This window comes from Taurulus bubalis (genome assembly GCF_910589615.1).
Source record: "Taurulus bubalis genome assembly, chromosome: 15".
Lineage (NCBI taxonomy): Eukaryota > Metazoa > Chordata > Actinopteri > Perciformes > Cottidae > Taurulus > Taurulus bubalis.
This window is the reverse complement of record NC_136603.1, coordinates 6,196,433-6,218,822: the sequence shown is the minus strand read 5'-3', so window position 1 is coordinate 6,218,822 and position 22,390 is coordinate 6,196,433. Positions and strand designations below refer to the sequence as shown.

Below are 22,390 nucleotides of genomic sequence, written 5' to 3'. Positions count from 1 at the left end.
ATCAGTTATCTTGTTCATTTAATGTATGTTTTTGTACAAAATGTTATCTAGCACTATGTTTTGCTGAGTGTTTTTTTGTAAATAAATAAATACAGTATATGTACAGTATCACCTGTTAATTGTTTTTGTTGTGACAGTGTTTGACCACAGGATGGTGCTGCTGCTCTAAAAAAAACAAGTGAGGAGAATTATTTTAATATTTAATTTAATCACATGTCTGCAGCAGTCAGTCAACATCATGAGCCTAAAGGAAGTTAAATTGTAGAATGAAGGGGATTTAATGATACCCCACGGTTTGTCAAATCTGCAATGAAGAGTGGTGGCTTGTTGAAGGCAGTAATCACCCCTGCTAAACCCAGAAAGGTCTGCAATAAGGCAATGAGAGAAATACCTGAACCTAATTTTGAGGTTCTTACTTAAATGTAGTATTTCCATCTTATGCTACTATATGTTTTACATTTTACTTTTTTCTACACTACATTTACACATAGTTTGACATCAACTTAAACTGGGACAATGTTTTCATCCCCGGCTTCTCCAGTGAGTGTCAAAGTATCCTTGAGCAAGACACTGAACCCTTAACCACTCCTGATGAGGGGGTTGACATCTTGCATGGCAGCCTCTACCTAAATGCAGTCCATTTAGCCGACCATTTAGTTATGAAAAAGATTGAAATACTACTTCCACCACTGGTAATTGTCAAGCTTGTCAATGGAGTAGTCCTATCTCATTTACATCCTGCAGTTTTCTTTTTACGAAGTTCACATGAACGCTCCATGAAACTGATGGAGTTGTAGATGCGTAATAATTAGAGACTTGGAGACATAATTAGCTGTTTTCATAAGGAATTGAACAAGGCTCTCTTATATACTGCCAATATTGATGAAATGTGTTGATCTGCATGCTCCTCTTCTATTAACATGTAAGAGAAAATTCTAAAATTCCCGTTTTTTTCGTTATGTCGTAATGTAGTTGTGATATCGCCCACATTCCTTGAAGGCAGCGAGATACATCCAGTCAGCGCGCGCCGCAGCCGTTAGTAGTAAAACCATGCAAAGATGGCGGAGCTACAAATGCTGCTGGAGGAGGAAATTCCTGCGGGACGGAAAGCTTTACTGGACAGTTATACCAACCTGGAAAGAGTAGCGGAGTACTGCGAAAGCAACTATGTTCAGGTACATGCTAGTGTTTAAACAGAAGGTGTATACGGCAAGTTAAAAATGACAAATCGGGGTAATGTTCGCAGGGAGTGGGCGGTTTGGTGAGTGGAGTGATGGAATGACAGTACCAGGCTCCGTTATGTGACCGTGAGGTTTTATATAAAAGATAAAAGTCACGCCGGATTCAATTTAAATAATGACCTCTTGTAGGGCTGAACAGCTTGAACCGCAAAGTCAATTCGGCTTTGAAATATTCCGACAAACACATCTGCTTTTATGGAAATTCAACTTTTTTTCCCACTCGTGCCAACGAGTGTTGGAACTTGATACGTAATTAGGTTATGCAGTTGTCAAAGTAGATGTTTTACGTGATTTTATTTGTAATTGGTTTATTCCATGCATGCCGAATGAAAGAGCGATTTGTGTTTATTTCTACATATCTTGATACATCTTCTACGAAGTGTAGGACAAATGCAGACAAGCAGGGATTCATCATACGGAGATGTTTCAAAGGGAGTCTGGCATGGTGGGAAAGGATGGCCCAGTTCAAACTGAAACACACTCTCAGACCAATTAGCATGCTATTGTTGTAATTATTACTTAAATACTGGATTTCAGTGATAATATTATCTTCTTTTACCAGTTCTGGAGATTTTGCTGGACATAATTATTGTGATCTATGTTGTTCCATGATATTAGCATAACGTTGTTGATCTATGCCATTTGAGGAGTTGTTTTTCTTCCAGGTAAAAGCTAATGGAGATCCAAATAAATACTCAAATAAACAAACATGTAAAGTCCACATTGTCTATTTTCATCACCTGGACATTGCCTTCAAGTGGTCACCAGATTTGTAAATACCAGCCACAAGTTCCACAGCAACCAAGTTGCAGCTCGTTTTCTGGATTTATCAATTTATTGTTCAGAACATAGTGACGTTTTCAAGTTGCTTATTTTCTCCAGCTAACAGTTCAAAACTCAAAGATATTCAGTTTATTATCTTGTTGGACAGAGAAAAAGCAGCAAGCTAAGTAATATTTTTTTGCAATTTTGCTTGAGAAAGGACTTTATTAATTATTGAAATAGTTGCATCGACTATCGTTTCAGCTGTATGTGTGTGTGTGTACTGGGCTGACATCCATCTCTGTAGTCTGCTCGTGGAGACTAAATGCGGTGTGTGTGTGTGTGTGTGTGTGTGTGTGTGTGTGTGTGTGTGTGTGTGTGTGTGTGTGTGTGTGTGTGTGTGTGTGCGTGCGTGGGCAGCAAAGACTGTTATGGACAACTGTTCCCCCTCAGTTGGCTTTAAGTTAACACCTGTTCATTGCCAGATTTCATCTTCATCACATTCCTGCAGCAGTCAATCAAGAAGACAAGCTGCATTAACAGTCTGCCTTTTCAAAAGGCTCAAATGAATACGTGATCATTAGGGAAGGCGTTCTCCCCATTTTTGTCTTTCCTTTTCTCTTTCCTCATTGCACCCTGTCTGTTTTTGTTTTCTTTACCATATTTCTTCTTCTTCCCGTCTCCCCAAATGTCAAATTTTCCTCGTTGAAGTTTCTTCCTTCCTTGCCCTCTTTAACTGTTCCTTCCTTCTGCTCTTTCATGTTTCCTTCCTTTTCTTTCTCTGAAATAACTCCAAACACTCATTTCTCTCTGTGAGTAATAGCATTCTCCTCCCAGCATCACAGCACATCTTTCTGAATAAAAATACTATTTTCTAGTTCATTAGCCTGTTCATACTACATGCCCAAATGGGGCCTAACAGGGCTAACTCGGTGCCCACTGGATGGCCTACATTCTCACTGCCAGCAGATGATGTGAGCTATTACATAATCCAGCAGTTGAGCTTTTGATCTTGTTTCATGGGCTAAATATTTGGATTCAGTGTTAACCCCTGTTAAGCACTGTGTGGTCCTCTCTTGGGCTGTTAGACACTATCAGGATTAAATATGTCTAGATTTGTTTTTAATGCTGGGCAGCTGCTCCTCGTTATACTATTAATGATATTGTTCATATCAATAATAACACAATAGTAAGAAGGCATCGGATGTTTACATTGTGAAAATCAAGTTGTTGAAATTATTATTATTGACATTTTACCCACATGAAAACAAAAATTTGAGTTTTTGATGAAAAAAGTGCCAAACCTACCTGACATTGTCCAGAAGGAAAACATGTTATTACCTTATTGCAAAACACAGCTCGTAGGTTTTTAAGCTGTGACAGAAATGTTTTGTATATATATATATACATATATATATATATGAGCCATCAGCCTAATCATCTTTTTTTTCTTCAAAAAACGTCCCCCGTCCTCTTTTTTCTGGGTCCTCCACAGCTGGTACTAGTTAGCTGTCAGCAGAGGTAGTCATAATGTAACTTGACCTGCTGCTGCTCATTGAAAACACATGGTACCACTGCAGGAGGCTGGACATTGTGTGTGTGTGCGTGTGTTTGTGTGTGTGTGTGTGTGTGTGTGTGTGTGTGTGTGTGTGTGTGTGTGTGTGTGTGTGTGTGTGTGTGTGTGTGTGTGTGTGTGTGTGTGTGTGTGTGTGTGTGTGTGTGTGTGTGCATGTTTTTGCTTGGAAACCATGGCGATTGTTTTTCGAGTTGAAGGAGCATCAGCCTCCACCTTGGTCGGTGCCAGGAACAGCTCCTGCGGGGGCGTGTGGAAAGACGGGTTTGTTCTCAGAAGCTTGGCAGTTTTAGACCTGAGCAGATCACATGATGGTTTCACATTTCATCACAGCGAGAGATAAACTATTCTTTTATGTTCTTACTTTGTTTTATGTTTGCTCTTTAGGGGTTTCTTCTACTCTTTCCCTGTTGAGTTTTTTGGGGGGTAGTTTTTCCTTATTTTAAATGTTCTAAGAACAGAGGGTGTCGTATGCCGTACAGATTTTAAAGCGATTTGAGGCAGGTTTTTGATACTGAGCTATATAAATAAAAATGTACTTGACTAGTTGACAGCTTGTCTGAGGCAATTTAATTATGAGTTAAATCCATTCGTTTAGAGTCATGATTTTCTTGGGTGCATTAAAGGCTTCAGATGACAGCTATGAATGAATTAACCAAACACAAACATAACTTCCATCAAGTTAATGAGACACTTATCATGTTGGTTTACGGCAAATTCAAGGCGTCTTCCTCAGCCCTATGGTGTTGAAACTGGTCTCCGTGTTTCCTCTTCTTGTGTCAGACACATGTAAGATGTACAGCTCAGTCTCTACTTAAGCATTTCATTTCAATTAGAGAGTTAGCTGTTATATTACATAGTAATTATGTGATAAAATGTAGATTGTTTCATCTGGATTAGAAGTTGAAATACCTTCTGTAGCGCATAAGGGTCCTTGTAAGGTAAAAAGTGTGTGTGTGTGTATGTGTGTGAGTGTGTGTGTGTGTGTGTGTGTTAGATGAGTGCTGCAGCATTGGGTGGATCTGGCATTGGATGGATCTGGTTCAGAGACAAAGAGTCTCTTTCAAAGAGTAATGAGGTGTATCTTACTATGACACATATTCCCCTCTGTCACACACTGCCAAGCATGGTCAGTAAGTAGAGGCTGTCTGACAGTAATGGCTGTAATTTGCCGATTTAGATAACACATACACAGGTCTGGATGTACTTCATCCACCAATATTCATTTGCACGCCTCAGTTTTTTTATTGTCAGTTTTACATTCAAATACATACATATCAAAATGTCAATGTTTGTTTTGCGCTTTGAGGATCTAAACTAAAGGTTCACCTACTTGGGTAATCCTAAAGCTTTCAGCCGTATGTCGCTGCTGTGGGAATATCTGAGTAAGTGAACCTTGAATTTACATCCATGTTTGTGTCCATCAACAGCGTTCTGTGGTCCATGAAAGAAACTCTGACTCTCAGATGTCAGAGCTTCTCACCAGCAGGTAAGAAGCACTTTAACCGGAGTGCTTCTGCCTGTATCACCTGTCCGCTAGCTGACCTCCGCTAAACATGTTTTAGAATTGATTTGCCAGAAATGTTTGTGTTGTTTTACAGCATCGGAGTAGATAATTTGACAGAACTTAAAAAAAGATCAAATAAAATAACGTAACTAAAATATGACTTCTCTCCAAATAAATACAACTTACATTTCTCTGTATTGGTAATTACAATGTTGACCAAATATTAGTCTAAACAGCTAAAATGTGTATTTACAAATGAAATATGACTATTATTTAGCTAAACTAAAATGCTAAAGAAAGTCATTGTTACAGTTTTTTTTAGAAGAGGAACCTGTTAGTTGTTCCTTCAGATTATTTGTGAAAATATGATAATTGCTTAACATATGACAGTATATTTTGCCTCCACACCTATAGCCAGTTTTAAGCTCTTTCCATGTTGATGTTGTTTGATAATTTCAAAACTCAGAGAAGTGGCTCTTCACTAAATTGGAAATGGCTAGTCCACCTTAAAAGTGAGCCCAATTTAAGATCTTGTACAGAAGCTGCGGCTAACTAACTCTCTTCACTTTAATCAGGAGTTGTTGCATTTATTTACCAAACAAATAGCTACACTCACAGCTATAATACTGTTGATAATTTCATATTATCTCTGTCTCTCTCTCTCTCAACCATGCGCTTGCTAATGTTAAGCCACACACACAGAGTGGGTACCAGTGAGTGGTACCTACACATCAGTAGGCTGAAGAGAGCTGACGGTAATGCTAGATTGTCAGTTGAATAATCATGTGACTATAAACTATACGCTTTTGTAGCATGAGGAAGTATAACCCCAAAAAAACTCAACTGCCTGTTACACCGAAAAGAGACCAACCTCTGGTGGGGTCTGCTGTGCACTACAATAAATACATCAATCAATCAATACAGGAAGCACAGCATCTCTGTTTATGACGGTATTGAAAATCATTCTAATCATTCTAAATATCCACATGTAGCGTAATACTGTTTTACCACCGGAGCCTTATTCAGAACAAATTAACAGCAGGAATGTGACCGTTAGGCCAAAAAAAGAGGTCAGAGGAATCAGAGCGTGAATACGATTCTATGTAAATCTGATCTTAGTCATGTACATGAACCTCATACATTTAGCTGGAATGGAGGAAAAAAAAAAAAACATTAAATTTGTGTCTGTGTGTGTTTGATGCTCTGCACTGTCCTCGGGCCAGAGAGGCAGCCCTCCAACTAGGTCACCGCTAATAGGACATCAGATGGCTGATGGGGAAAGGGAGAGAGAAAATAAGAGATGTAATGAGGATGATGTGATAAAGAGAGGGAGTAGTGGAAGGGAAAGATATATTAAACAGGGAGAGAAGACTGGACTGAAAAGAGTTATGGTTAGTTCAGGTAGTGTGTGTGTGTGTGTGTGTGTGTGTGTGTGTGTGTGTGTGTGTGTGTGTGTGTGTGTGTGTGTGTGTGTGCCCTGTCGCTACATAAAGAGTCACACAATATCTGACGCGGGCCTCTTTTAAAAAAACAACAACTCCAGTTTAAAGAAGGGCAGTGGTATAATAATCAGATATTTAGTAGTAATACCACATTGTAAAAATATCAAGAGAAGATGGAATTGGGACACGAGACCGTGGACGTTTGTGTTGCGGTCTCGTTCTTTGTTTCTGAACCGTTACACCGTCAGACTGTTTAGATCTTTGTTTATATTTTCAAGAGAGTGTTTGAGCTCTAGCCTAATTTAGTCATTTCTCCCTCGTCCTCCTCCTTTTCCAACAACGTGGGTAAGGGAGCTGTGGGTGGATGCCAACAGTCCTCGACATCACAACTTTGTAGATACACTTACTGTGTACTTGTTCTAGTTTTTCTTTATCTGATGCAAGGATGTCCAAGGGCATAGGATGTCTCATGTTGTGCAGATTGTAAAGTCCTCTGACAGAAATTTGTGATCTTGGGCTATACACTTAACATTGCATTGGAAAATGTAATTGAATATACTCTTAAGTGATCAAATGTGTCTTGTGACTGTACTCTACTTGTTCAGATTCACTCAGAAATACATCACATTACACTGACTGTGACAAGTGCCGATTTGATTTTAGTGTTATGAACCCTATTTCAGAAAATAACAAACATCTTCTGGCCTATTATATAATGACATATCTTTGATTGAGTAATTGGAGTTTGAGGTCTGACTGTGAGTATGTGTGAATGTGAGTTTGAGTGTGAGTGTGAGTGTGAGTGTAAGAGTGTGTGGATTAGAGACAGACACACATTGGTGTCAGTGTGTTTCTTGTCAACCTCGGGCATGAATGAGTTAGACCTGACCTACATCATGCTTCAGTGCACACACATATATCAGTGTGTCTTTTTATACTGTCCCTGCTGTATTATGTACTCGTACAGTATACATGTTGCACACACACACACAAATGAACAACTCCCACATTCGGTTACACACACATACTGATGCTCATTTTCAGATCTCTAGGTCGTGTTTCCTTTAGCCACATGGTTATCATGCTGTCATTTTGACAAGGACATTAAAGTGGATTAATTAGTGTTAGTGAGTGAATGTGCATTTGTCTCGTTTTTTTAAATTTTTATATGTATATATATTATTTTTTTGTAGTTGGTTTTACTGAAAGGCAAACTATAAGGCCGCACTAATGGAGGTATTATTTTATAGACCAAGCTGCCTTAATTCCATATATTTCCTTTTACTTTCTATATGAATAGAAGAGAAGTGATTAAGAAAGACAGACAGAAAAAGAAAGAAAATAAAAAAGGAAATAGACGAGAACAAGAAGGAAATAAAGAAATGCTGTACAAAATAAAGATAAAATAAAAATAAATGTGTTCTGATTCAAAAGCAGCAGCCAAATTAATCTATTTCCCCTAGAAATTCTTATCTTTTAATTTATTGCAGGTGTTGTATTAACCGATAACTTTGTGACATTTAGTCCATGGTACTCTAGAGGCGCCTGATGTGTAATTTGATATAAAATGACACCTGTCATTTTGCTGGACAAAATATAACGTCTCAGGCGTCAAGTTGAGCTGTTCCCGGGGGATCATGGGTAACCTCCGATATCCAATGTTGTGATGAAAAATAAAAAAGACAAGACAATAAGCTTCAGAAGAATACAAGTAGAATGTTGGGTCTTGATTTTGCTCATGTGTGTCCTTCATCCCTTGTATTGATTATCTGCCACTGCTGTTTTCTTTTGCGTCTATGAGAATGAAAATGGTGGCACCGGTGCGACTCCTATCCTAAATCTGTCCTCCCCTCTACTTCCTGCAGTCGGCAGACAAGGAGCGAGCGCTGGAGGAGACAAAGAGCTACACCACCCAGTCTCTGGCCAGCGTCGCCTACCTCATCAACACGCTGGCCAACAACGTGCTGCAGATGCTGGACATCCAGGCCTCGCAGCTCCGCCGCATGGAAAGCTCCATCAACCACATTTCACAGGTCTGGTGGGAACACAAGATGACCCCGTGCCCTCAGTTTGGTTCATATTTATTTGGGCATTACTGCACAGCGACCTCTCCAAAGCCCTCGGCTTTTTTTTTTGAAAGTCAGAGAAATTCTACAAATATATTGTGTTATTGATGACTAGCTTTGTCGGCATGCATGAATCATTAGCATGGACGCAGTGTAGGTCTGTTGGCGAGAGAACTCATGGGCGAAAGCACACACAATATGTAGTCGTGTATGCATGCGGTCTCGCTTATGTTCTCTGCTCTGTGGATGCTGCTCTCTTCACTGCGTCGTGCCAAATGTAGCACAGAATTCATTCTCAGGAGGATATTGCTCTTACAAAATCCCAAAGCAATGCAACAGTAATAAACTGCAGAAAAACATCGAAAAGTGGCGAGAGTGCAGAAATATGTATTTATAGTTTTCCCACTCTGCATTCTGCCCACATGAGAGTTTGATGTATGTATGTTTTTTATTGGGGTTATGAACTAATTATTTTTAGTGTATTTGTGCCAATGAACTATACCTGTATACATTTTCTGGGGACTTTATAGCTTTTGAGTTCAACAGTCACTAGCTTAATTTCAGGAGCAGTGAATTGTGTAAGTTAAACTTAAAATCACATATATAATGCCTTATGAATGTGGGAGTCAAAAACACTTTTGTTTTGACAGACTGTTTTAACACTCGGAGACTATTATAATCATGTCGACAGACGGATGAATAAGTAGGCTTCTCAATGTTCTATGGAAACGAAGATAATTAAAACGAGGATAAGACTCCAAACCAGGACACTAGTTTGCATGTTAACACACAGCTAATTGAGTACATTTTAGATGGACATCTAAAGTATCAGATTGCTGCACAGATACTATAGGAAGACAAAGGAAAAACAAGACTCTTCTTCATGTTTGTCAGCTGGTCAGACAAATAAAACCATCTGTAGGTGTGAAGCAAGGCTGGTTGTCTGATCAGGCTTACACAACACTCTGCACCCACACAGCTCACCACACTGTATATTGACGACAAACGATTTATTTTTGCGCTTTCTCTCTCTCTCAAAGCTTTTGTCGTTGGTATACTTCAAAAACACTGCATTCGTTTTCCCAGACAAACTCACGCATCATCCATACGAGCACACGTTGGTCAGTGCACTCTGTGTTGAGATTCATTATTTAACACCAACTGTAGAAAAAGAAGATTTTTTATAAATTAAACATTGAAATGCACAGCAGTCCCTATACAGAGTAGCAAGTATTTAAAGGAATAAAACTGTAGTTTTCAGTGGTACAGAGGACCCATTCTCCTCCTCAGACCTCTGAACACTCAGTATAGTGAGAATATACTCTGCATGCAGAAATAATGAGATGCTTCTCTCTGTTATGTTAAGCCAGGACTGTGATTACACGTCATAATTACTGCTTTCAGTGCAGTGAGACAGTCACATCTGTTATGTAGGCGAATGTTTCGTTCCATGAAGCTCCCTCTCTTGAAGACTAACAGTGAGATGAGCTTATATAATCCATTTTGCTTTTCATGCTGTAGAAATCAGTAAGATGAAGGGTACACAGACAAACGCATGTGTCTGTGGGATGTCTTTGAATTAATTTCTTACTTATGAACGATTGAGTTTGCATGCATGTATCTTAAATAGAGGTGTGAATCTTTCAGTATCTCATTGTATTGTTGGGGTGAAGAGGGTTCGATTCAAAGTTGATTGTCAATTCAAAACGATCCCAGATTTGAAATCCATTCTCAATTCAGTAGAACTGTGTGATCATTTCAGGATTCAGTCCAGTCTGCTGTGTGCTAACAAATGTGGAGAGGCAAATTATGGCATGATTATGGAGGTTTTATATTTGAAGATAACAAAGAAAAGTTATATCATGTAAACACACACAGGCAAAAGGAGCATTTATTCAGGCTAAACCTGCACAAATACACTCTTTTTTACTAAAAAGCTTTTCATATTTATCAATTGTTAGAGTAACAAGTTAAAGGTATACAAACAATAAGAATACGATGTAACTAATGCTCTCTTTCACATTCTAATATACATTTTCTTTTTCAATGTTGTTTTTATCAATTTACATATAGATTTGAATTTAGAATATGTATTGACCGAGTGTGTAGAATTACTGTCCATGAGTAGCGAAGAGATTAAATAGTTTTTTGAAAGTTGTGAACAGATCCAACATTTTAGAAAAGAAGAATATAGAATCTTTCATCTAATCTTTCAGTCAATGTCCTTATAATGCACTACTGAAAATGCAATTAACACTTGTTCTGACACAAAACAGGTTTTCTTACATATGAAAATACACAACACCAGAAATATCTGCAGTGTGAGAGCACAGAACCCGTGTGAAATGTAAGGACTCTCTCTCTCTCTCTCTCTCTCTCTCTCTCTCTCTCTCTCTCTCTCTCTCTCATTACAGGAAAGGTTTAGGCTCCTGAAATTTCACAGACTTTTTTATAGACAACAGGAGCCGTTATAAAACACATCCACACACAGAAAAAAATCAGAAAGCATTCAGAAAGCATTGCTACCAAAATGTCATCATTTATGTGTCCGTAAATTCTTGCCTGCAAATGTTACTGTTTAAAAATGTTCTCAAGCTCAATGAAATGTACGGTTTGGATGCAGTTTGAGCGTCTTAAAGATCGTCTTATGGAAATAAAACCATGTTTATGTTAAAGTTATAATACTTAAGATTATCATTGTTATATTAAACCTAATTTCTGACTCGATATATAGCAATGACAGTGAGTCTGTCCACCTATTGGATGCATTGCTATAACATTTTGTGCAGCCATTCTTGTTCTTCAGAGGATAAACCCCACTGAATTTGATGGTCCACTGGCTTTTCCTCTGGTGGCGCCATGTGGTAGACATTTTTGTTTCTGAAATGTCCCAACAGCTAATGCATGGATTGTGAGGAAACAATGATCAGACATCCGTGTTCCCGTTAGGATAAATTGTAATAATGTCAGTGGTCCTCTGATTTTTTTCTAGTGCCGTCATCAGGTCGACATTTTAATTTGCCCTCAGTACTTTGATTTATAACCAAGTACCTGCAAACATAATGATGTTTCCCATCAGCCTGAGCGGTACTTTGCATTTACTGCTAATTAGCTAGTGTAAGCATGCTAAACCAACTTGGTAAACATAGCTGTTACACACTAGCATGTTAGCAGTCAGTCAGTATTCAGCTCAAAGTAAAGCCTCTCAGAGCTGCTAGCTTGGCTGTAGATTATTGTTGTTACCGTAACAGGATTGAAACACTAATTTTATTTCACGTTTGATAAATCACATATTATAATTTTCTCTGTGTATTTTATTAAAGCCACCTAACTTAGCCATCCTTTCTTTTTCAGACCGTTGACATTCACAAGGAGAAGGTGGCGAGGCGGGAGATCGGCATCTTGACCACCAATAAGAACACGACCCGCTCACATAAAATAGTTGCTCCGGGCAATCCAGAGAGACCAGTGCGCTACATCAGGAAGCCCATCGACTACAACGTGCTCGACGACATTGGACATGGAGTCAAGGTGGGAATAATAACAAAAATAATGTTATTAAAAATAATAATTATAGATGTTTTTAGTGTTTTGTTAATAGTTTCATATAGAGTTTAGATACAGGCAGTCAAGTCTACACATTAGAGGTGATTGTTGATCTTTTAAACATCACAAGAAAAGATATTTTCAGTAGGCGTGGCACGTTTAACAGGTGTGCCACATAGAGCAACGAGACAGAAAACGACAGAAATGTAGCCGTTATCTCTTTCTGTCTGCTTGTGCTTCATCTTAATCTCTTTCTGGGATGTTCTTTCTGCCTGGAGTTTTAATGTTTGCATGATGCTGTTGCCCTGACACTAACCTCGAGACAACGTTTCTCCCCTCTTCTTCCTCCTGTTCTCAATGCTTTCATTGATGCATTAGTGGTTGTTGAGGTTCAAGGTAAGGATGCACAACACATCTGTACATAATAACAGGACAATAGATCTTGTGTGTAACTGAGGGAGGAAAAGAAGCCAAGATACATAAAGAAATGACAGTAATGAACAAAGGGAATGATTGATCCAGTTGGTTGCTAGGTAAAAGGTAAAAGGTACAAGATACTGCGGGCTTGTAATGTTTTTGTGTGAGAACAGAAAGTAACCATCAAACACTCATCTTTTTCTTCTCTGCATGTGTCCTTTTCATTATTTCGTAACATACCAACTCAAAGAGAGTTATATACAAAAACCAACAGAATTTGTGTTTCCTCATGAGTTAAAATAGTGCCTCAATTATCACAGTTATTTTTTTAATCTGTACTTGGTTTAATTGATGCCACGGAACGCAGACTAGCCAATCATAGCACAGCTTCGGCCATCAGTTAAGTCCAACAACTAACTCGGCTCCATAGACTCTCATGCAATCGTTTCAGATTTTCTTCATTTTCAGGCTGCTTTTGTGGATTTCGAGCTTGTCATGGTGGAACGTTAAGTAATAGTGATATTCTTAACCCCGAGAGGTTGGAAGGAGATATATGTTTCTAAAGCGTTAAGTTTCTTCGATAAAATGGGTGGAGCTAACATCAGCAGAATACTTTAGCACATCCTTATCTAGCGTTAGCACTTATATGCTACACAAGCTAGCACAGAAGCGAAGGGTCAATCTGCTTGCTCTTCCCGATTCTTTTAGTTTCGTTCTCCCTGGTTCTTTAATTCTTGGAACCTTTTGGTTGAACAGGCTATTTGGTGTATTTTTGTGTTTAGATATTGACCATGCAAAAGTATTGGTCAGGTTCTATCATTTCAAGACAATATGATCATGTTCAAAAAATGTATTTTCTGCAGGTGAATGGCCAGCAGAACATGAAGCTAGGAGGGAGCCTGTCCCGGTCCAACCCCCCCACCCAGAAACCGCCCAGCCCTCCGAGGGCAGGCATGAGCATCTTAGGGTATGTACCCAGCCTAACGTACACACTCACACACACGTCGCCATTCACACACATTGTCACACACTCGCTCTTTCTCTGACATTTACTCACCTTTAGTCACGTGTTCTTCTGTGTTCATGGTTATATTTCTAAGTGATTGCGATTCTCTGGAGTGTTAATATTTGTCCTGAATGTGTGAAAGATGTCTGAATAATGTGGTATTTTGTATTCAATGTTTTTATTTCAAAAGATTACGCAGACACAAATCCTCCTTCACAGAACCACAGATGTTCTTTGAGCTGACGTTCGAAACAAGTGGTGTGCTGCAGTTTGTGTGTGTTTGTCTTGTTTGAGGACAGGGGTTCCTGCGGCGAGTTTATTACAGATTAGACCCGGCAGAGGGGGATGACATCACACTCTCTCACACACACACACACACACACACACACACACTCTGAAACGTGGTGCTCTAAGGAAGAGGAGTAACGTCATGCGTTGTGAAAGCTTGTTGTGTTCTCAAACATCTAGGTCAACCAGCTGTTTCTCTTCCTCCTTCTCTCTTATCTTTATCTCCATTTTGCTTCCTCTCTCAGTCTTTTCACTTTCTGTTTAATCAGTCTCATCTTCTCTCTCAATCTTCTCCTTCACCTCACTTTTCTCCTCCTTTCTAACCTGTCTCAGTCTTCTTCACTCAGTTCTTCGCTCTCTCTTCTCTGACCCAGTGGCCCATTAGCCGAGGTTACGAGATTAATTTATTGACAATGTACAACACAGGATTGTGAACCCAGAGTTTGTAAAACTCATAAGCAATATATATAGTGGAGGGTGGAAGATCAGTTTCAGAGTCTCAGAGCCTTAGCTTAGCATGAAGGCTGGAAAAAAATGTCCAAAGGTAACAAAATCAACACCTATATTTTATATACTTAACGCACAATTTTGCCAGGCGCAGTGAGTTCCTGAAGTCTTGCCACCATCGTGTGATTGCCAGGCAACCAGCAGAGACTTGTTCCAGAGACAGGGTATTTCTCAAAGTGTCGAGTTATTGCTTTAAATAATTCTACATCTCATATTTGTGTGACATTTTTCAGAAAGCTAAACCTAAAATTGAATACTGCTAAAATATACAAAGACAAGCTATAAATAAACTAATAATTCCTGCGTGTGTGTGTGTGTGTGTGCATGTGCCTTTGAGTGTGAAGCCAGGTAGCCAGCTGGTCTAGGCCCTCCTAATCCCTCCTGTTGGTATGTTCCTTCCTGTTCCTTGAACGTAACCTGCTGATCAGACGGCTGTTTCTCTACAATAAACCTTAATTAGGTGGCAGGAGCGTTATGCCGCTGAAACTGTCAAAGTATTTTACGAGAAAGAAACACAGGAATGAAAAAGTGCTATAGAGTAAGAAGAGAAAGTGTTTGAGTATGTTGGAAAAAGTAAACAGAAGCAGCTCCCCAGTTATTTGGAACTGAAGCTGTCCTTAAGAAGCCAAGTCCCTCAAACACACAGCAGTGAGCCGGCATCCCGCTGCCACCAACAGCTCAAGTCCTTCTGTCTTCACACACATACACCCCAGAAACACACTCACACGTCGTTTTGACATTCTATAACTGTTCCGTTCTTAATAATTCTTTTTGTTTGTATTGTGCACTTGTTTTATAATTTAACACAACAAAGTTTTGTATTATTTATTATCAGCTGTATGCACATTATGCCACACAAATGTTTGATTTCCTCTAGTAAAGATGCTTCTTCCTAGTGCAGTAACTGACATTATTTGTGTTTTATTTTGGGAGAAATTCAAATCAAACTTACTTACTTCGGTCTAGTTTTGATTCTGTGATGATGCTCAGTTGTCCTTATTCTCTACAGTTTGTGATGCTGGAGGAGTCATAATTCTCTAAAAATACATCCTGACCTTTTAAACATGACCTTAACCAATTTCTCCACTTCTCTGACAGCAAGGAGGCAAAATCCCAGCCCATACTTAATGTAGAGATAATTTTCTATTACACATGAATCATGATGTTGTGTTAATGTACCCTGTTACCTTGAAATCCTTAGCTTTTTAATGTCATGTTTTATTTAATTATTATCAGTTAATACGCTGTCTACTGTTTGGTACTGGTGCCACAGCGTGTTAGCGCTACAGCGCCCCTCTGTGGCTCCTTACCCACATTTACATAATTTAATAGGATGATTTAACATGTTGGATTAAATCTTATTAAAGTAAGAATTTAAAAAAAGGGATGTTTTAATGTCGCAGTTGGTAAAGGTGGAGACTGATTTTAATGTCCCATTAATTTGACGAAAATACATTTGGGAAAGTTGATTAAAACTCAGCTCACATTTTGGTTTAACATGAAATGTAATTGTTTTGTTCCAGGCTCTCAAGTGTTACGCAACAATGGTGCTGGACGTGGTCATTAGAAGTATCTCCCCCATTAACCCTGTCTCCACCCTCACCCCTGACATGTACAGGAAGAACTCCCCCTACAGGACACTGGAGCCAGTGCGCCCCCCAGTGGTGCCCAACGATTATGTCTCCAGTCCCACCAGAAACAATGTGGCCGTCGGACAGCTTCCCAGTCCGGGCCGCACCGCCACCCTCAACCATCGACCCCGAACATACAGGTAGCCGGGTCGGCGTGTAAACACGGCTGCCAGAATGGGATTTCAGAGCTCTCCCCTTTACTCTAATGCTTTTTCTATTTTCCGCTCTATATATAGTTAATTCACAAAAAGGCAGATGCTCAACACAACTGTACGTCTAGTTTGGGATTCCAGACTCTTCAAGGCAATATGAGGTCTTGTTGAAGTTGCACAAACATGCTTCATTCCAGTCTAGACCGACAGATGTGTAATAATAATGAAACAAAAAAGCATCCTCTCAGCGCATTCTCCTTTCTCGGCGTGCTTTAGTTCTTGGCTGATGTAATCACATTTAACAAGATAACTGAACATGAGCAAATATTTTTGATTAGTTTGAGGCTCATTTATGTCACAATACATGAAATGTCCCAAGAAGATAACGGCTCCTAAGACTAAAGTGTAGGATTTGGTTGACACCAGGAGAGACGGGTGAATAAATTGTAATACTTTACTATTAAAGGAGTGTTCGATACCGCTCTCACATCTCTGCATTTAACTATGAAGCATAAAGACTGTAAGCAGGTAGAAACTGGTAGTCTTTATGCTAAGCTAAGCTAACCAGATGCCATCTGTCGCTGCATATTCAGCATACAGACGTAAGAGTGGTAAGAAGTTTGGACCAGACAGAACATTTTAAGTGACATTGCAGAAAACTAATAATCAGAGCGATTTGTTGTGTTTTTCAAAACTCTTTGCTGACGAGTTCTCACCTTTCTTCTGACTTTGTTGCTAAACTTCATCGCAAACTCTGCTGCTGTCCAGTGTTTCCTCTGTGGTTTTATTCAGCAGTGATGCTCAGGGAGGTTACTGCAGTGAACCCCGGCTAGTTGAACATCTTTAACTTAGGAAGAAAAAGGAATTGATGGTATTAGTATTACTTTAAGCAACAACAACAACATTTACTTACAACAATGTATTAATACCTTCAGCAGTGACGGTCACTGTTGCAGCATCACTGCTGGGTGAACACAGAGGAGTAACTTTCTGCTTTCATCCTCACAGCTTCAACTAATTGATTTTCTTCTCATTCATGGATTCATTTTCATTTCCATTTTCTCAGTTGCTCTTCCGTTTATGTAACTGTGTGGGCTTGTTGGTGCTCTGGATGGAGAGAAAAGGGACGGACAGTTCTAGAATCTTTTCCACCCAATCTCCACCTTTGTCTGTCCTGATCTGTCCAATCAGAGTAAAGTGCTCGCAGCTTCTCGTCGTTTCATTGCTTCTGTGCTGACGTTGACTTCACTCACTGCCGCCGCTCTGCTTTGGTCCTGACGTTTCTCTACAGGCAGCGGACTTCCTGTCTGTCTGTTCTTCTGTATTGTCTTTTGTTATTCTCATTATCAGTTTGTCTTTCTGCTTCTAACATCCTCTTTGCTTCTTTTCTTAATCTTTTTTTCTCTGCTTGTGTGTCTTTTTTGAATGAGTCAACTTGTCATGAAAGTCAAATTAAAATGTATAAATGTATGGGACCTTATTTCAGGGAAAACCTGTATGATATGCAAAAGCAAATTACTCATTTTAATCCCGTTTGTGCCATGAATTTCACATACAGTGTGACGTTTGTCAATTTAAGAGATAATTCTTCAAAATGTACTGTGTGTGTGTGTGTGTGTGTGTGTGTGTGTGTGTGTGTGTGTGTGTGTGTGTGTGTGTGTGTGTGCAGTGGTAGCAGTGGAGGCAGCCATCCCAGCAGCAGCAGTCGGAGCAGCAGCAGGGAGAACAGTGGCAGCGGCAGCGTGGGCATTCCCATCGCCGTGCCGACGCCTTCCCCGCCCTCCACCTTCCCAGGTAACACACACATCTACACCCAACATCTTAGCTTTCTTACCTTTCATTTCGTAGACCTCTTTCCCTCTTTTTTTTCTGTCTTTTAGCTGGATTGTCTGTTTGAAATTGAAATCAATATTAATTTTAACTTGTGTTTGGGACCTGATGTCTGAATATCTTCTTGTAGAAACCGCTACTTGAGATATTTCCAGTTAAGCTGTGGTTCTCACTCCCTTCTTGCTTATCTCCTCCCTCTTTTCCTTCCTTCCTTCCTCCCTTCTTCTTTGAAGTTTCTCCGACTACTGGACCTGCTAGCTCTTCCTCCACTGCTCCTAACTCCTCTCCCTCCCCTTCCCCGACTCCTTCCTCCTTCTCGTCCTCTTCCTCCACCGCAACCTTAACACAACCCAACGCACCCTTATTACCCAACTCACACACCGACTCGCCTCCTCAACCAAGCCCACAATCAAACGCACCCGACAACACTTCTCCGGCCTCTAACCCCGCCCCCAGCACGTCCGATGTCCAATCCGTTGTTTTTCCTGGAGAGTTGTCTCCTCTCCTTCCTCCTGCCCCTCCTCCTCCACTCTCCTCCTCTTCCTCCTCCTCACCTACTGAAGGTGAGTTTCTCCAACGACACCACCACCTCCATCAACCTGCTTTCTGCCTTCCTCCGTTCTCCAACACGAATCACATGTTTTCTCTGCTGTGTTTTCATTACATTGTAGAGATGAAAGGTGAAAGTTGTAATGTGTGTGTATTTACATGAGTGTGGCTGATTTTTAGGATTGAGTTCCTATTAGGGCTGAAACTTGTGTTTTATTTTTAATAACTGATTACTCTGCGGATTATGTTCTCTATTAATCAATTATTTTTTTTAATTAAGCATTTTTTTTAAAGAGGGAGAAAGCTGAGCCTAAGGTGATGTCTTCAAAAGTCCAAAACCCGAAGATATTACATTTTAAGGAAATAAAAAATGTCCCATTAGAGAATATTTGGCATATTTGCTTTAATAAATGACTGATATGATAATTGATTTTCAAATAGTTGCAGAATTTATCAAGCCTATCACATTATTTTTTGTTTCCAGTTCTAGGTCGGCAAATCTCTAAAGCTAACAAAATCTTTTCTAATCAAATATTTTGTCGCTGCTCGATCTATCTTAGATCACGTCATGACAATTTCAGGATTCACATTCTCCGAGTAAAAGCTTTAATTCATATGAGATAAATTGTTTAAGAAGATCAACTTCATAATTCTGACATCCAGTTCTGAGAGCAACTAAGAACAAATTGTACCGAGTCGGTGTTATTTCAGTGTGTCGGATCAACATTTCATATCCTCTGCTGCTCATCTCCTTTGCAGGTTATTAACTGAATACACAACACGCAGTTGTTTCTTAAAACTCATTCTGTCACCACTTGATTAATTCGGCTTCTTGTTCATCTTTCATGTGTGGGTGGTTTTTGGTTCGCTGTCAAATATAGACTGCTTTAACACTGTAGCATTGCAGTAACACAGCTTAAATAATACAGTTTTTGTGGAACGTGTCCTTTTTATATTTGGTTGTTTTGTATCTCCTTGAGGCCTGATATCGGTCCAGAATAAAAACAAATTAGTTCTGTTTTTAACCATTCAGGCAATTACAGTAAAAGATTAAAGTTGTGCAGGTGTTTTATTTCAAGTGTTAGCAGTTGAGTTGTGAGCACCGGCCACAATTCTTCAAATTGTTGAGTTTTCAAACAGCCCAAAAGAGCGGTTGAATATTTTATTTTTAAATATATTAGTTACCAGTCCTTAAAACCTGTTGAGCCCTATGGTCCCCTAAAATGGGGACCCTTATATATCAGGTCACAAGGTACAAATCAAGAAAAAAACATGGTATAAATCAAATTAAAAAAACATGTTAGATATCAAATTAAACATAAAAATCAGAGCTACAATAGTATATCCCCATGTACAACCTCTAAACACAATAAATGGGATTAGGGTTTAGGGTGAGGGCTTAAAGGGCTACCTGGATTTACACCACACCTCTGTACTCTGTCTAACCTCGTCCCTGTTGGGTCTCAGGTCCCATAGTCCCTCAGTTCTTCAGTATGAACCGGCCTCAGCCCCGACAGCCGGCTCAACAGATGGGGGGGTCGCTGCCGTACCGCCGCCCGCCCTCTGTGACGGGTCAGCCAATCGTGACAGAGAACCAGGTCAACGGTGGTCCTTACTACAACCAGAGCCCAGGTATGTCCTGTGACACACACCAGTCTGGGGAAGCTCATACTGGTTTTGTTCAGACAGGCAGGTGAACTGGTCCTTAAATAGTTTGGGACTCAGAGAGAGAGATATATTTCAGAATAAGCCGATTACTTGTGTATTAAAAAGCTCAACGTGTAAATGATCTTTGATATGTTTGTGTTGGCAGCCTCGCCCCCGCCCCCCTCCCTCCTCCAGTTCAGTCCTCAGCTTCCTCTGATGGGTTTCGTTGCTAGAGTTCAGGAGTCCAGTAAGTAGTCTGGTTCCTTCAATCGTGCATCATAGAGATGTGTGCTTACATTACTCTTCTGGTGAATAACTTACAGTTATGTCTGGCTTTATTGATATTTGTGTCAAAAAGTCCTCTTAACCTTCCAGTATGTTTGTGCCTTAGTCGATTACATCTATTGTTTAGGAAGTTTTGTGTTAATGCTGTCAATGTGCTTCCTCACCTCTCAGTCTCAGACGTCCCTCCTCCCCCTCACCCAGCTGCTGAGAGCCAATCGGGGCCCGAGGATCCCCTCCTTTCTCCTCAGCCATTGGAGGACGGACCCGAAGAGGAGGACTCAGCGGTAGTGGAGTACTGCGACCCGTACGCTGAGGAAGACCCATCATGGGCCCCCGGAAGCTACCATGAGAAAGGTACGTACACTGTACACTACCAGCGTACATTTAGTTGAGTGTTGCATTGTGGGATAGACATAATCATCAATAACCTTACTCTGGCTCTCCACTCTCATTAACGCCGTTCAATAGAAAGCTTTTTCCTGGGACCATGTAGTATATTTCTTTCCCCTGGTTCAACTCATTACTCATTACCAACATTATGGCGTGTTTGTCGCCCTCTAGTGGTGGCCATCTACGACTACGCAGCCGACAAGGAGGACGAGCTGTCGTTCCAGGAAGGAGCGATCATCTACGTCATCAAGAAGAACGAGGACGGGTGGTATGAAGGCGTGATGAACGCGACCACCGGCCTCTTCCCCGGAAACTACGTGGAGTCCATCATGCACTACGCCGACTGAGAACAAGGAGGAGTGTTTTGGGTTTCCTTGTTCAGTCTCAGAACATGTTGTCTCACTCCAGTTCAGCTTCTTGGATCTGAACTAGAAGGGAAAAGTTGGCTCGGCTCTTTTTTGTTTGGTTTTTCCTTGATGCTCACACCAATCAATCGCAAGCAAATCAGAGCATGGAGCAAAAATTTTAGTTTCACTAATATTTTATTGTGACTTTAGTTTCTTGGACAGACTCAGAAGCGGTAAGTGAGTATGAGCATCAGTTAAGACTTTGTTTTGTTCTGCTTTCTGAGCTACTTCTGTCTCTCTCGACCCAATAGGCCTTGTATAAAGGGGTTTCTTTATGCTGGTTCAGTTGATGTATTACTAAGTATTAATAAGGTCTCTTGTTGGAGAGCTGGGACGCATTTCAGGCATCTTAATGTTGTTATTTGGTGTGAGTTTCACTCCAGATGTGTTTGGTGTGAAGGATCCAACATTCCTTTTCCTTTACAGAAGGTTAGAGAAGTTTCTTTTGATCACAAGAAATGTGTTTTTAAATGTCCACAGAACAAGTTTTGATTTCTTGAAATCACTAAATAATTATCTTAATCCTTCGTGACAACATTTGAAGGTGCGACAGACAGAAGGGTCCTGTAGGGTCCAATTCTGAAAATACCAAAATATAGCAGTAGTATTAGTAACTCTATAAATTGTGTTCAAATAGAATTTAAACAAGTCTTCTTGCATCTTGATGGAAGAAGCTGTGAAAACATTACTTCTCCTGAAATCACTTTTTTTCAATCATGAAATGATAATTTCATGTTTACAGGAAAACAAATCTTGTTATTTTTCAGGCCATGATTATTATTTTTTGTGATCAAAACAAAACAATGTGTTTAAAGTAATGCTGTGTGCACTACATTATGACTCCCGTGGATTTTGCCCTCACCCCGACCCCCAACAGAGGACATTCACAGTCTTTCCCCTGAAGTGAAACATTTAGATTATTTTTAATATTACCTTGTGGAAACAAGGAGAAATATATTACATATGTTGGATCTGATTCCTGAGAATGAAAGGAAGCTATGCAAAAAAAACACACAACACTTTAGCGCTGCAAACTAAATTCATTATCTTTCTCATTTCTTTATATTTTCTTCCCCGTCTTCCTTCCTCTGAAGCACTTTTACAGACCGTCTGGTTTAGTGACGAATACATTGTGTTTCCTGCG

The 22,390-nt window shown here is 39.9% G+C and overlaps 1 protein-coding gene across 5 annotated transcripts; it reads left to right on the top strand.

Annotated features, from left to right (window-relative positions):
• Positions 1 to 1,058: 1,058 nt before the first annotated feature.
• LOC306747671 (abl interactor 2-like) lies at positions 1,059 to 21,186 on the top strand (the record flags this gene model as incomplete). Of its 5 annotated transcripts, XM_079230740.1 has the most annotated exons (10): positions 1,059 to 1,175; positions 8,391 to 8,558; positions 11,946 to 12,122; positions 13,418 to 13,521; positions 15,974 to 16,126; positions 17,808 to 17,932; positions 19,985 to 20,158; positions 20,331 to 20,411; positions 20,621 to 20,803; positions 21,011 to 21,186. In XM_079230740.1, the coding sequence occupies 10 exons, from the start codon at positions 1,059 to 1,061 to the stop codon at positions 21,184 to 21,186; spliced, it is 1,458 nt and encodes a 485-aa protein (XP_079086866.1). The 5 variants fall into 5 exon arrangements, with proteins under 5 accessions (XP_079086866.1, XP_079086867.1, XP_079086868.1 ...); XM_079230741.1 differs by lacking the exon at positions 20,331 to 20,411 and having other exon boundaries at positions 19,985 to 20,149; XM_079230742.1 differs by lacking the exon at positions 15,974 to 16,126 and having other exon boundaries at positions 13,418 to 13,539.
• Positions 21,187 to 22,390: the final 1,204 nt, after the last annotated feature.